This window comes from Phaethon aethereus (assembly GCF_964289735.1).
Source record: "Phaethon aethereus genome assembly, chromosome: 2".
In the NCBI taxonomy this organism is placed as follows: domain Eukaryota; kingdom Metazoa; phylum Chordata; class Aves; order Phaethontiformes; family Phaethontidae; genus Phaethon; species Phaethon aethereus.
The window spans coordinates 82,035,738-82,052,436 of NC_138582.1; the positions used below are offsets into that span (position 1 = coordinate 82,035,738).

General features: G+C 42.2%; 1 protein-coding gene across 1 annotated transcript in view; it reads right to left on the reverse strand.

Moving 5' to 3' along the window:
- CTNND2 (catenin delta 2) overlaps positions 1–16,699 on the reverse strand; it is a gene marked incomplete at both ends in the record, with an annotated part of 569,531 nt that overhangs the window by 252,898 nt on the left and 299,934 nt on the right. The window contains one exon of the mRNA XM_081996266.1: positions 10,239–10,491. Coding sequence (XP_081852392.1) covers positions 10,239–10,491 — 253 coding nt within the window. The remainder of the gene's footprint in view (positions 1–10,238; positions 10,492–16,699) is intronic.

A 16,699-nucleotide genomic window follows, 5' to 3' on the forward strand; every position in this document is an offset into this window, starting at 1 on the left:
TGCACCTCTGAACCTCACTTGTTCATCGAGCTGCTGGAGTGAGGCAAGAAATAAAGATCTAAGTGGAGGTGGTAGAGATTGCCAGAGGAACGGCGATGCCCATCAGGCTCTGATCTTGAGTGAGCCGGCAGAAATCAGTCTATTCCCATCTAACATATTTAACCGACAAAGAGCTAGGGTTCTCTTAATTTATAAAAGGTTACAAAGTTCTGCTAGAAACTAATAGAAGCTGTTTAAAAAAAAGCTAATAAAAGACCATTCTTTCCCTTCATAATTTTTTAGCTCAACTCTACACTACAAACATTAGTTCAGCAAACTCTTGGCATTATTCTTAAAGAAATCTGTACTCTCAATGACACATTTTGTATAACAGCTATAAAATTAGCTGGCTTTTGATTCCTGCTTATAAAATAGTTGTGCAACATCACACTGAGGTCCAGCTTCAGAAACTAACAACCTCTGCATAGCAATTTATGTCTCAGTGTTCAGGATGATTTTCAGTTGCTTTTTTTAATGAGAAAATTTGAGACCATGTGTCCTGATTTTAGCAAGCTTCTTAAAAAATATTCCCCATTCATCTTCTCCACCTAACACATTTTCCCTCCTCTCCCCCCCATCACGTTTCCCATGGAAGTAAGAGCAAGATTATCCTTTGAACTTCAAAGCACCTTACAAATCTAACTTATTCTCAACATCCCTGTAAACAGTAAGATCATTATTATCCATTTATCTGATGAAATGTCCAAGAGCTACTACAGGGAAGCTTCTTATGTGGTTTATCTTGCCAGGAGATCGTAACAGCTTACATGAGTCCAGTAAAGCCTGAAAGTATGGTTCTTCCTCATGTTTTTAATGTCTGGTTGGAAAATACACTCACAACATTTTCTGGCTCTTACAGTCTGTCATCACAGAAAGGCACCACGCAAATTCTGCATCTGTCAGAGTTTGCAAATGAGACACAGGATACCGACCAAAATGTGTGGCAAGCAAAGGCAGAAACTGCACTGAGACGTATATTCACCATTAGAAACTCAGTTATGCCATTCAAGAACCAGCAATGAGCTCCGGACAGTACGAGGATGAGGTACACTGTCTACCTGCTTCTTCCTGAATGAATGAAGCCATTAAAATATGCAGCAGATTAAGAAAGAAACAGCGGAAGGGGCTTTGCCGCTGTTCTTCAAGTAGCAGACCAGCACTGGGGGGTGAGTGACAGGGAGAATACATAATAATAGCGTCCAAAAACGAGACAACAGTCTCATCTCCCCCGCAATTATTAGATGTGTGCTTATCAACACTACATGGAGCTCCTACCACTGTCCTCCCAAATGCCCTGTATCACTGACAGGTACAAAAGTGGCCTTTCATTTGTCTCCCTTTGGCATGAAGGAAAGGAATTAACTTCTGGTGGAGGGAGAGAATTATAAGAGCTGAACTTTCAGATCAAAGCAAGAGACGAGGCATCATCCCTCTCAAAATTATACCCTGGAAAAATAACCTCCCAAATAAAATGGCTACATATAACCTGGTTTAGGAACTGTAAGCACTCTGGAAAGACTTATTATTCAAACTACAGGGATCAGCACCATCCACGTTACTGTGATATACCAAAATTGTGATGTTGTGATTACAGTCAGGCAGGTTTGTTAATGATAGGATCAGAATTCTTTAAAGATAGGATGGCAACTGAATGGAGTGGCCTCCTGCACTGCCAATAAAATGGTACTAGTAATAGAGGAGAGAAAGTGGGACTAGTGATTCAAAACAAAGACACTTTATTCCTGTAGAGTACATTTCAGGTTTGGGGGTGGGGGGGTGGGGTGTGTTAGCTTGTTCTCCAAACATTTCTCGCAGAGAAAGAAAGTTACTAAACAACACAGGGCAAATTCTAGAGAGGAAAAAATACAGCAAATACAGGGGGATGCTTTTGTGCATACTGAATCGCATTTGCTGCACTGTGAAACGACTCTACCTATGTCCGCTGCCCCTCCAGCCATTTATAAACAACCTTGACATAAACGGTGGAAAGACAGAAACGGTTGGCATATACAGCAATGCGCTCAAATACACACAAAAATAAGTTTTCCAAGTTCTGGGTGCCACTCCTCTACTTCACCACAAGTTGACACTTGCATGTTAGCTCCTCATTTATTTTGCCATCCTCAAGCTGGAACTAAACATTCTCTCGGGAAGTCTTTTCCAGCCAAGGTTTCCAGCTAAGTAAGTCTCCTGAAATCCCAAATTAACAGACTGTAGGATAGTCTATGGATTCCCACCTCGCCTGTTTTAAGGAAGTAGGCTTCATCCTTAGTTATCTACAGCAGGAAGGGGAAACAGATTGCTGTTTATTTTATCATACCTGCTGTTTTCTCGAAACTATTTCATGCACTAAGTAAAAATTCATGCCTTCTGTATAGAAAGGATCTGTATGAGGAATTGCAATTTGCTCCAGATTTGCTATTCTTCAATTTGGTATATTTTTGTGCTGTTTAGCACAAAATTTTATCTTCTTTTTGGGTCAGTTTTTCGCACTCAAAGGAGTATTCCTTAAAGCCTGAGAGACTGTACAATTTTTATGTAGGGAAAATAAACCAGGTATTTCCTTGCTGAATGAAAGTTACTTAAAACAGAGCTACAAAACGAGCACTCTTAAACACCATCCACTCAGTTCTACCAATACAAGGGGCCTGGGCCATTTAAATTTGATGCAAAAAATTTCTTAGCAGGGTGTTAGTAGGACCTAGGAAGTTGAACCATTTACTTCTGGAGGTAAGCCTATGTTGCGAAACATTTCCAGGCTCAGATCCACTAGAAGTATGTTTCCCATGGCTTCCCTACCACTACCACCTTTGGAGAATCGCCTCCCCCTTTACCCTTGATTTCAGATAAGGGTGAGAGGAAGCTTTGAAAACTACTGAGTGAAAAGGAGAGCTGCCTATCACACACTGTGTCATACAAAAGTGGGGAGGAACATCTGCAAGCCCTGTTCTGTCTCATCCAGACCAGGAATATCAACTTCACTCTTCTGCATCTCGGGTTAGAGAGTTATGCCACACACCCTCCAACAGCACCAGCAGCCCTCTGGATTCTGAAAAGCCAAGCCCACAACTCAGGACCGACCACAGCAGCGCTCCACAGTGTTGCCACCAGCTGTACTGTAGTCATAGCAAGGCCGCCTGCCCCACCAGAAATTTCTTTCTGAAGATGACAACCCTTCCCAAAAAAAGCTACCAGACATGTTCCCACCAAGATGTCCAACCTCCCACACATACAGGTTTACACTGTTACTTTCTTACCTTGTTACACTGTTCGAGTGCCTGGCTGCTATTCAGATTTACAGTAGACCAGCACTATTAACAGAGACAACCCTTGGAACAAAGCGAGATTAAATATATGGTCAAGACTCCTGCAGAAACATTTATCTTTTAACAGGCCATGTTCCAAAGTCGGTGTGCTAATCTCATAAGCAGTTTTACTGGAGCACAAAAATTTAACTAGACAGAAAAAGAAAGTTCTATAGCTTGTATTTTGCAAATGGGGCATATTTTTGGAAAAAAAAAAGTAGAGGGAAAAAAAAGAAAGATGAACTTTGAAACTCACAGTTCACATAAAATGTTCTGATCTAATTTATTTCCTTTCATAAGTCAAAAGAAAGCCAATTTAAAAGTTTAAAAGATACAGGCAGCACCATCATCTTCTGCTTAGACGGAAATTAAGACCAGCAGAGCTAATGAAATGGAAAATTGACTCTGAAAGCACAGAACAGAGCAGAAACATCTCAAGGTATTACAGTTAAATCATGCAACACCTGGAAAACTCTGTCTCTATGCTGACGAATACCCATACAGTTCTAAAGGTGAGAACTACTACGAGAGATCTGGTTTTAAAAATTTTGTTGCAACATGATTCTACTGCTAGTGGTTTGGTTAGTGTTTTTTTGTTTTTAAACAAGAGCCCAATCATTATTGCAGTCTGCTCTATAATGAAGAATGAACCCTTTACAACTTCATTCACCAAATTACCCCATTTCTTCTGAATAACTAGTTTTCAAGGTTCTGAAACATGTATCTTGGAAAAGGGTATGGCATAAAGGAAAACTGTAAGCATAGATCAATATAATTCAATGCAATATGAAAATGGACATTTTGGTAGCCTTAATGGAGTGTATTCCACATAATTCTTGCTGTTAACTCAGCTTCTTGACAGCTTCTTTGCAGGAGCAGAAGATGTGTGTGTACCAGCGTGTAAATAAAAACAAGTGAGGAGAAGAGAAGTCATGAAACAGTAAAGGAAACATGTTGACTCAACCCATCAAACCAGATACAACTGAGTCCATAAACAAGCAAAACCACTGTTATTGCAAAACTTCATTGGTATGTATTTAACTGAAGGCTGGGAAAATCATGTATTTTTCATCTGTTACGCAGCAAGTGTGATTTATCAGCAGTGGTACATGTGCATGGTTTCTTAGTAGGTTAAAAACTCAAAAATTAAGTAATTTACACACATTTCTCAGGTTTGTATTCCGGAGTAAAAATTGGAAGGCACACAGACTGACAAATGGATACAGGCATTTCTATTTCTAGGGCTCTCCAGTGCCCCTAATGCCTAGGGACAGGCAAACCTTAGGTAATTTATTGGTGCCAAGAGACAGATTAATCTTTCTTATATGAAAGTGTGATGGAAAATATCACATGAACATATATTTCTGATACATTAAAATACTTATGACTTCTCTCATTCATAGTTCAGTAGGAACCAAAAGCAAGACAATAATTAGAAAATAAATATTGTATTCTTTCCCTCCCTATGTCACTTTTTCATATAAGAGATTATGGCATGAAACAGTTTATATCAGAGTCCTACTGCATATTTCTCTTCCTTTTTTGACATGAAGTAAACATAAAAGAATGCTCTGAAGAATCAATCTGTAAACTATCTTTGATATTTTGATATTTGAGATTTTGCTGGGACTCAGGGAAAAGAAGAGAGTTTATCACCTCTGGAAGACGGGGCAGACAACTCACAAAGAGTACAAGGATCTCGTTAGGTCAAGCAGGGACAAAATTAGAAAGGCAAAAGCCCAGCTAGAGCTCAGTCTGGCCACAGTTGCAAAGGATAATAAAAAATGCTTCTACAAATATATTAACAACAAAAACAGAGGCAAGGAGAATCTCCATCCCTTACTGGATATGGCGGGGAACATTGTCTCCAAGGATGAGGACAAGGTTGAGGTACTTAATGCCTTCTTTGCCTCAGTCTTTAATAGCCAGTCCAGGTATCCGTAGGGTATTCAGCTCCCTGAGCTGGAAGATGGGGATGGAGAGCACAATAACCCACCCATAATCCAGGAGGAAGCAGTTAAGGGCCTGTTAAGCCACCTGAACACCCACAAGTCTATGGGGCCTGATGGGATCCACCCGAGAGTGCTGAGAGAGCTGGCGGAGGAGCTTGCCAAGCCACTCTCCATCATTTATCAGCAGTCCTGGTTAACAGGGCAGGTCCCAGAAGACTGGAGGCTTGCCAATGTGACACCCATCTACAAGAAGGGCTGGAAGGAGAATCCTGGGAGCTACAGGCCTGTCAGCCTGACCTCCGTACCGGGGAAGATTATGGAGCGGTTGGTCTTGAGAGTGCTCACAGGGCATGTGCAGGACAACCAAGGGATCAGGCCCAGCCAGCACAGGTTCATGAAAGGCAGGTCCTGCTTGACCAACCCGATCTCCTTCTATGACCAGGTGACCCGCCTAGTGGACGTTGTCTGCCTGGATTTTAGAAAAGCCTTTGACAGGGTCTCCCACAGCATTCTAATGGAGAAACTGGCGGCTCGTGGCTTAGACAAGTTTACTCTTCGCTGGGTAAAGAACTGGCTGGATGGCCGAGCCCAGAGAGCTGTGGTGAATGGCGTTAAATCCACATGGCGGCTGGACACAAGAGGTGGTCCCCAGGGCTCGGTTCTGGGGCCGGTCTTGTTTAACATCTTTATCGATGATCTGGATGAGGGAATCGAGTGCTCCCTCAGTAAGTTGGCAGATGACACCAAGTTGGGTGGGAGCATTGATCTGCTGGAGGGTAAGAGGGCTCTGCAGAGGGATCTGGACAGGCTGGATCGATGGGCAGAGGCCAACTGTATGAAGTTTAATAAGGCCAAGTGCCGGGTCCTGCACTTTGGCCACAACAACCCCAGGCAACGCTACAGGCTTGGGGAGGAGTGGCTAGAGAGCAGCCCGGCAGAAAGGCACCTGAGGGTGCTGGTTGACAGTTGGCTGAACATGAGCCAGCAGTGTGCCCAGGTGGCCAAGAAGGCCAACAGCATCCTGGCCTGTATCAGAAATAGTGTGGCCAGCAGGAGTAGGGAAGTGATCGTGCCCCTGTACTCGGCACTGGTGAGGCCGCAGCTTGAATACTGTGTTCAGTTTTGGGCCCCTCACTACAAGAAGGATGTTGAGGTGCTGGAGCATGTTCAGAGAAGGGCAACGAAGCTGGTGAGGGGTCTGGAGCACAAATCTTATGAGGAGAGGCTGAGGGAACTGGGGTTGTTCAGTCTGGAGAAGAGGAGGCTGAGGGGAGACCTTATCGCTCTCTACAACTACCTGAAAGGGGGTTGTGGCAAAGAGGGTGTTGGTCTCTTCTCCCAAGTAACTAGTGATAGGACAAGAGGAAATGGCCTCAAGTTGCGCCAGGGGAGGTTTAGATTGGATATTAGGAAAAATTTCTTCACAGAGAGAGTGGTCAAGCATTGGAACAGGCTGCCCAGGGAGGTGGTGGAGTCACCATCTCTGCAAGTGTTCAAAAAATGTGTGGATGTGGTGGTGCTTCAGGACATGGTTTAGGGGACATGGTAGTGCTGGATTAATGGTTGGACTTGATGATCTTGAAGGTCCTTTCCAACCTTAGTGATTCTGTGATATTCAACTTTTCCATTTTCCATATGCAGAATTTAAGTTTTATTTCTGACAGGTGATAAGGGTCTTATTTAAAAAGGAAATAACAAAGCTTCACTCTCCGGCACTATAGATGTATATAGTTTTTGTTATCTGTTATATGAGCTTGTATCAGCTAACAGTCTCCATGCAGAATTTAAAAATTATCCCCTAATACAAACCTGAAAATAAGTATCATGCTCCTTTTTAAAAATAGTTTTTGTCCTAAACTTTAAGTTAATGAACATTAAACTGCATTTTATGACAGTTGGATGATGCAGAACAGATGTTGAGCTAAAATTTCATTTGCCAAATGTCAGCTCAGAACACATATGTAAAACTGGAGTATTAGTAATCCAGTCTACATGGTGAAAACAATGGAAAAAATTGTCAACTACATCAGTGGCTGCCAACCATTTTTCTGGGACTTCAGATGGAAATTCTGCATGCACTGAAGATTCCAGAAAATAATGTTCCGTTTTAGGAACTCTAATCACTTATTAGGATGAGTACGTTCTCTTCTGGGTATCCATTTCTCATCTTCAGCTGAGTGACATATAGCAACTGCTAATCAAAAGCCTGCAATTAGTACGCTTTTGTCTTGCAGATTTTCCTCTGCCAGTGAGCTTTTGTTTGGACCTCTGGTTGGACAGGTAGGCTCAGTGTCTGAAAATGATGCCTGCCATTTCCCTCCATGATTCACATCAGTCACAAAAAAACCCAACCAACCAGCCAACCAAAGCAACAATAGGTCTGTAAAGAAACTCAAAACGTAGCAGTTGACAAAGTCCATCCGCTGACCAACATATGTATTTTCTTCTTGCTCTGTAAGGTATAAATGTTAACCCTTTGAGGAATACAATGCAACCTTAACACAGCCACTGAAAGCCCTTCTTGTATGTGGGCCATGTTTTCCTTCTCTTAATTAAAGGCAGTACTTCTAATTATACCTCCCATGTGCTACCCTAAATAACTTCTGTCCTTCTGTAACATTTTTTAAAGCATCTGGAAAGTCTTCTGTCCCCTCCTTTCCACACTTGTCATTTATCCACGTTGTTATAATCAATCCCTAGAAATCAACGTATTAAAAGTCTCCTGATTGCTTTTGTTGCTCTTCTCCACACTCCTTCCAATTTCACAATGTCTTTCCAGTAGCTGAGTGATCAGCAACTGTTGTAGGCCACAGACAGTTTCACAAGCCAGTCTGCCAAGTTGGACTATAGCTTCTGGGGACTAAGGTATCCCATAATAAGGTGTGTTTCTGACATTTCATTAGAAGAATTATTCAAATGAACAAGGGCAGCAGTACTAAGTAAGAGATACCACGCACAGTCCACATATTAAATGAATGAGATTAAGAGCAATGCAAACCTCTTTTACAAAAGTTATTTTGTGCAAAATCCCAATCCATCTAGTAGTAACCAGTAAAAATATTTAATGATCCCCTCTAAAAAGTTTCTAAAGTTCAATTTATACCTGGATGCCTGCTCGCTCCTGCTTTACCTACAGAAGTCAATACTCATGAATGCACAAATGGTATCACAAGAAGAGAAAAAACCAAAAAGCAGAGAAATTAAGAATTTGCAAGAGGAAATCTTCTTTTACAAGCATATAACCTATACATTAACTGGCTAACAGTTCTGAAGTGATAGCAGAGCAACTAAACAGAGAGAACCTTTTCTTAAAAAAGATATTATGTCTAGGACCTGTAGAGATACTGTAAATGTATCTTTCCTGTCTGTAGTGACTAGTGCCTTCAACATCATCATACTTCTCCTAAGAACATTTCATATAAATTACAGTAATTTCTCCTCTGGTTTAGTGCACTCCTAATGTAACTTTCTTTAAGACTGAACATGAGACAATTACAAGCAAAGCTCTTTTTCCTCCATGGGCTCCATGTATTCTGGAATATAAATATATCAAAATAGCAGGGTTTCAGAAAAAGACTGTTTCCCTCTGGTTACCAATGTTTGCTCTGGAGGCAGGGGGAAGAAGGGGAGGAATTCAGTTTGTATTTTTTCAAATTTCTAGCTAAAAGCTAAAGGAAAAAAAAAAGGTTGAGGACAGAAGTTTTCTCAACAAGTAAAACTCTGCAATGGCAGAAGTAGCTGCAAGCAGTGACGTTTCTGATGTGCCATAAAATTTAGCTGCTGTTGCGTTCCTGGCTGGAGAGTCAGAGAAAACTTCTATAATGCTAGACAAGTAGAGAGATCAGGTTGAGAATATTTGTTTTTTAATGCAGGGAAATAAGTCTTTTCAAATTGTTGTTTAAACACCTCCAACATTTTTGTTGGGGGCAAATTTTTGGCCTCTCCCATCATTAAATACGGTATTTTATTAATATCACCTATCACAAATTACTACATCACACATTATCATTACAAATTACCCATCACACATTAGTATTACCCATCACAAAAATAAATAAATCAATCACACCATCTGCCATTGAAAAACCTTGCATAAATTAACACTTTCAACAAGTTTAAACTTAAGTTACCAAAGAGACTTGCTTTCTTTTCCATTAGAAAACTGAACAAAATCACCAACTGCATTGAGGATTACAGTTAGTATTTCCATTGCTGTTATCGTGGAAGTCAAATAATTTTGCAGAAAACTGTCTCTCTCTAATCCATCTAACTGCTTGGGGTATGGCTATAAAGTTTCCACCTTGCACCTCCCCTAGGTGTATGGGGACAGTCAAGCCTCAGGGCAACATTAAAAGTTGTGCTATATATTTAGAAAGCATGCACAGTAACAACCATTTCTGCAAAGTTGTAGTACATACATTCTGTTACCACGTACTGGCATTGGAAGCCTGCACAACACACAGCGTGAAGCATAAGCCTGAATACGCGTTGCTTCTACATTGCTCACTCTCATTGCCCACTACCAGAATATCCTTTTCTGCAGCTCTTATGGACAAAGAACTGTTAACAACTTCTTCCCAAGGATCAACTTGAAAATTCAATCCACAATGGTTACAGAATCAAAACAGTCATACCACTCCTCCCATTTTCAGAGAAAATTACTTTTCATAAGCTTTTGAGGGGTGGCACTACTGAAAGTGGGCTAAACACACATATTCAACACCACACCTATCGTTTCGTTTCAAAGAAGAGCTCATGAGAGCCTTCCAAGGTAAAGCATTAGGAGAAAACTGTTATGCAAACAAAAGCTTTCATGTACAATCACGTGGTTGGGTTTTGCTTTTTTTTTTTTTTTAATATTCAACAGCAGAAATATACAAAGCAAACTGCAATTAAACCTCTGCATGAGCAAGAAATAGTAGACAATGAAGGTTTCACCCACCTGGGATCTTTCTGAATGCTATCAATGGAAGGTGACCTAGCCAAGGTCCCTTCAGGTGGGATGGCTGGCCCAGATTTGCTGTATGGTGATTCAACAGAAGGACAATACTGCAGCTGTCGGTAGGGGTCTGCGTAATTGGAGGCTGGGCCGGCTGCATAGCTGGCCCTCTGGAAGGTCGCTGTTGCGTTCTGTGTGCCGTGTTGACTGCCTGTGCGCTGTAAGGGTACGGAGTCGACACCAGGGGAAGATGGGGCTACGACAGGAAAGTAGGGACAAAGTAAAAAATTGAGGACCTGTTCACAGAAATGGTTAACCAGGTCTAGGCAGAGGAAAAAAAAAAACAAAACACACACATATAAAACAGGGGTTCAAAAAGAATGAGAAAAAAACAACAAACAACATTGTCATTTTCAAAACCATTGAAGTAAATAACCATCAAACGAATTTCTAAATGACATGCCACTTCTGGACTAGAAGACCTTTACACCAGTTCAACAGATCGTAGCAGTGCTTTTCACTTGGGGTTTTAACTGCACAAACCTGAAATAAAAAAAGTGCAGAAGCAGCATGGGAATAGTCAAGCTAAGATTCACAACCACCACTGAGCGAGGCTTTTGCAGTCCTTACAGGGTGGAAGTCAGATCCACCAGCAGAAGGAGGGTCAAACCGGGCTCAAGAGTCCAAAGCGAGATGGATGGCTCTATGACAGAAGAAATAGCCATAGCCATCCCAAGTTTGTAATCCTGGTATCCATAAAGCAGGTAAAACCAGACACTTGCTACTGAGAGTCACTGTGTATGCTTCGTTAACCCATCTTCTGCATATTTCACCTTAAGTAAGACTTAGGGGACTGCTACTGCTAACTCAGTCTGCAAAAGAGCTAAGCACAAGGTGATCACGTAGATGTCTTAATGCATGCCAGCAACGCCTGTGCTCACACACCACAGCTCAAGATTAATGCATTACCAGTTTTGAGCGGCTTAACCAATAGATTTAAGCTGACTTAATGCTTTTACGACTCAAAAATCTTATTAATCTCTCTTGTAGCCCATTATCTTTCTGTTACAGCACCGTGTACTGGAGATCCAGTCTGCTTTATGATTCTTATTAAACATGCAGTATTTTTGAACAACAGTCCATTAACAACAGTTAATAGCAAATGGATTATTACTGTAAGGTCCAGAGAACCAATGTCCACATGGTCTTTGGCCTGGAAACAAATACAAATTAAATGCTGGCTCTGCTCGGAAGGAAATTTGGATAGTTTGAATTGGCACGGGAACTCATGGTGGCTCCCATTTCCCCCTGTCCCAAGACAACAGGAATACTTTCTCCAACAGAAGTGGGCTCGGGTCCAGGACTATTTTCAGCTGGGTCATATTCAAATGCTAAACTGCAAGCAAAACCGCATATTCAAGAGACAGGTTTTCATAATAGATTGCCGAATCACTTCTCATTAACATGCACATTTACATTCTAAGAAAATAAATATTTAATATATTATAGGTCCATAAAAGGTACTTTAAGCATTTTATCTCAAAGCATCAGCAGCTGAAACACAGTGAGCTTTAAATACAATTACAGAAGTTTTGTCTGACCTAGTACTTGTCGAAGTTACACCCGAAAATTTTAAATTTGCATCAAATCTATGCCTTATTTTCATTTTTTTCTTATGGTTCTGAAATAAGATAATACCTGTTACTGTAAAATTGTATACAACTTTGTTACAAACACAGGTAAGTGGGATCACCCACTTACCTACTGCCCCATCACTGGGAGTGTGCAAGGCCAGGTGGGACAGGGCTCTGAGCAACCTGGTCTAGTTGAAGATGTCCCTGCTTATGGCAGGGGGGTTGGACTAGATGGCTTTTGAAGGTCCCTTCCAACCCAAACCAGTCTATAATTCCACAATTACATTAAATTACATACATAGCAACACTTTAGAAGTATTGCTTTTGTTTAATTACTAATATATATCTCCTCAGGAAATGCATAATAAGACACATACAGACCTTCTCCTAAAACTGGATCAGTTAAAATGCAACAACAGTATTAGCATACTGAAACATCCCATGCACAAACCATGCTAAATTCAGTGTTGGGAAAACATCACATTTTAACAGAAAATACACACAATTCAAAACCAAAATTTGGTGCCTTGTGATAAAAAAAAGTAAAAAAACAAGTTAGAGAAAATACTGGAAATATTTCCAAGTGAAAAAGCAAAAATGTAATTCTATACTGTTATAGCATACTCTTAAGTACTGCGACTCTGCTGCATATGTTGCCAGCTTTAAAGACATTGTATGGGGAATTGCAAAAACCCTACAACACTAATACTGCTGGAAACAAGAATTTCATTGAAATGTACATTGCTTTGCATTCTGGGTTTTGGTAGCGGGGGACTGCCGGGGTGGCTTCTGTGAGGAGCTGCCAGAAGCTTCCCCTGTGCCCGACAGAGCCAGTGCCAGCGGCTCCAAGAGGGACCCACCGCTGGCCAAGGCCGAGCCCATCAGCGACGGTGGCAGCGCCTCTGGGGTGACGGGGTTAAGGAGGGGAAACACCCGGCAACAGCAACTGCAGCCGGAGAGAGGAGTGAGAAGGTGTGGGAGCAGCAGCCCTGCAGCCCCCCCGGCCAGGGCAGCAGGAGGGGCAGGAGGGGCTCCAGGCGCCGGAGCAGAGGGTCCCCAGCAGCCCCTGGGGAAGAGCCTGGTGAGGCCGGCTGTGTCCCGGCAGCCATGGAGCTCCATGGGGGAGCAGATCTCCACCCACACCCCGGGAGGGCCCCACACCGCAGCAGGGGGGTGCCCAAAGGAGGCCGTGACCCCGTGGGCAGCCCGCGCTGGAGCCGGCTCCTGGCAGGGCCTGTGGCCCCATGGGGAGTGGAGCCCCGGCTGGAGCAGGGGTGCGGGCAGGACTTGTGACCCCGCGGGGACCCAGGCTGGAGCCATCTGTTCCTGAAGGACAGCACCCGTGGGGGGACCCAGGCTGGAGCAGCGAAGAACTGCAGCCCCTGGGAAGGACCCACGTTGGAGAAGTTCATGGAGGACTGTCTCCCATGGGAGGGACCCCAGGCTGGAGCAGGGCAGAGTGTGAGGAGCCTCCCCCTGAGGAGGAAGGAGCGGCAGAGACAGCGTGTGATGAACTGACCACAACCCCCATTCCCTGTCCCCCTGTGCCCCTCGGGGGGAGGAGGGAGAGAAATGGGGAGTGAAGGTGATCCCAGGAAGAAGGGAGGGGCAGAGGCAAGGTGTTTTCAGATTTGGTTTTAGTTCTCATTGCCCTACTCTGATTTCAATGGCAATAAATTAATTTTCCCCAAGTTGAGTCTGTTTTGTCTGTGACTGTAATTGCTGACTGATCTCCCTGTCCTTTCCTTGCATTTTCTCTCCCCCGCCCAGTTGAGGAGGGAAGTGAGAGAGCAGTTTGGTGGCACTTGGCATCCAGCCAGGGTCAACTCACCACACTTTGCAAAATATTCTACTGTATTTCCCTTCCTCTCCTTTGCAAGACAGTTCACTGGAAATAATGTTTGTTTTTAAATTATTTGAAAACTTTTCTTTCTATTTTCTGCTTTGTCTTGTTATCAAAGTAGGTATTTATATGAACTGAAACTAGCTGTCACCCTAACACCTACATGCTTTTTGAGTCACTGATTCATTTCTCAAATTATCTTCCTAGCGGACTGTTACTTCCTTTTGAATTTTATCACAATGAACACAGAAGTGCCATAGTCAGAATATGAGAATGAGAGAAATCTGACTTAAACATTCACAAATAAGTTTGTTCAGCCAGTGTTACCCATACTAATTAAAAGAAAAAAGAAAAAAGACAAACAACTGACACTTTAGAGTAACTTCTACATCTAACTTGACTACAGTGACCTTCATGGACTGGAAAAGGGTTAAGCTTTAGAAGACATTTTTACATGAATAACCTCATGTAAACTGAAGCAAAGCCATCTCCTACCAATAGGTTACTCTTGTTTAAACAAATCCTTTCGGCAGCCAGACTTACTGACTGAAGCGTGGCTCTTCAGACTATGGCAAATGTTCTTGTCTATTGAGATGTCCCTTCTACTTAGCTATTAGAACAGCAAAGCCATAGTGATTTTGTCCATTAAAATAGCTAAATTCAGAAGTCTATTTGCTTCACCCAGCAACAGTAAATCTTCAGTGAGCACAGGCTCATCCGGAAGGCACACACTCAGAGTGGACCAGAAAGCATGCATGTAGCAGCTACGTTTGCAGATGGTCATGCAACCTTTTTACATGTTTTTAAATTGAAGACACTTACCCCTTTCTCGAACTTTTGCATATGACTCTTCTCTCAAATCCTAGCCAGCTACACCTTAACCAGAATCAGCTCAGCATGGGTAAGATGCAACACTACTTTGACAAGGATCAGGGGTTTGACCCAGCAAGGGAAGAGAGGGACACGAAGGAGATGTAACAGAAGTGCTGTTTCTGGAGAAATGGGTTGCATTCCTGTCTCCCAGCCCAGCCTTCGTGGGATCTGACCTGGCTGAAGCAGGATCATGGCCAAGTCATGTTGTTGCCCTGGGTCTACAGTGGACCTTATTCTGCTTGTGTATAAAGGTAAAACCAAAAGTCATAACCAGACTGTGAAGATGCAGGTCTAGCTTTGTGGACACCTTGACACCTCGTTGATTTAGCAAGAAGCTTGGAGGTAAAGGTGTCCACAAAACTAGATCTGCTTCCGGTCTTCAAAAGTCATAAAACTGACAAGGAGATCAAGATTAAAATCAAAGAAACAAAAGGCCTCAAAACCTTACTTTATCCTGTATCTTGCTTTACCTAAGTGACCACCCATGAAAGCATTGTTTTAAATAGCGGCTGCTACCCGCATTTCTTAAAAACTTATGTGGAAATTCAGTGGTTGATACTAAAAAAATAAGTCTAAAGTTCTTCTGTGCCCATTTTGCACTGGTCAGCCTATGTGTGTCTCCCTCCCGGGACCGGTCAGCACAGCGGCCTTGCAAGAGGCATGGGGAGGGGCGACTGGCATCTGGCCGCCCCTTCCAAGCACCCCACTCCACACACACGAGAGGGGCTTGTAGAGGCCGCAACCTGTCACGCGGAGGCTGGCTCACACTGGCCGTAGGGTCACAGAACCCACTCTCTGCTGCAGCTAGCAGATACTGAGTATCGCAAATAACATGCTCAGTAGTAGGCCAGTAAGTCTCTATATCTTCATGACATTTTAAACCTCGACGTAAGAACCATGCATGCTTGAAGAGGAGAATTTTAATTGTGTTGAGAAAAGGGTCTCACTGAGAATTTCCAAAGTGAGCATTTCACACTGTGCAAATCAAGAACTATAGTCTCAGTGAAGAGATTTTAGTTTGTCACCTACAGATTTAAGACATTGTTTTAATTTGGCATGTCATTAATATCTTAAAAATACCATATCATCTCAGCCCTTCACTACTGCAGCACCAAAATCACATCCCCAGAAAATGGAGCATCTGGGGTACCACAAAGATATTTAGTACGTTCTTACAAATCTTTGCCAAAGAGAAAGAAAAGCCCGATAACTCTAACAAAAACCCTCCAAAGCCCTGAGCTATGCCCTGATTATAGTTCCCTTGATTGCAGAAATAGCATATAGAAAAGCCAGCCTTTCTAATTTTCTACGGCTTTTGCATAGTATTAACAAAGATATAGCAACTTCTATATTAATCCTGAAAATTCAGGTGTATCACTAAAAACACAGGCTCATAATGAGACACTCAACTTAGAAATTCACTTTCAGATTTTGTATCTTCTTTTCCAATCTATGCCACCTCTAGAAACAACTAAGAAAACCCAAAAAGCAAGAACATGTTGATTTAGTCAGGGATACTATTGCACTATATCTAAGTATCTTAGGGAGACCAAATTCACATAACTGCTAAAAAGTTCAGACCTTCTAGAAGTCAGAGAGCATTTTGCCCAGTTAACAGATGTAGGATCATACCTTCAGAAACAATAAACTCATAAATGAGACTTATCTTGCTACGTCTTCTTGCTGAAAGTTATTCGGCTGATGCTGCTGTTTGACTTCTGGATATCACCCTGCAAAATTTTCCTCTTATTATTCTATATTAGACATTCAGTTCCTGTATTAACCTTCTCATTGTACCTTTCATACAGATTTCACAATTCTTTTTTCTTCTGTCACTGATTTGCACCTGTAGTTGATTCTTACTCTCTCATATGAAAGTTGCAAATTGGATCCCAGTAAGATGTCCTTTCAGTGCAAGGTATGTCCACCATCCCTCCACGAGTTCATACATAATACAAATGCAGTGCGTTCTGTTGGTAGCAAATATATAGGAAGACTTATAAAACAGATACTTTCCCCACCTAATGCACCATAAAAATAACACAGGGCATCCTCCGTCAATTAGGAAACAGAATTAATCAAATTTGGGGGATACAAACACTTTTTATCTCTAC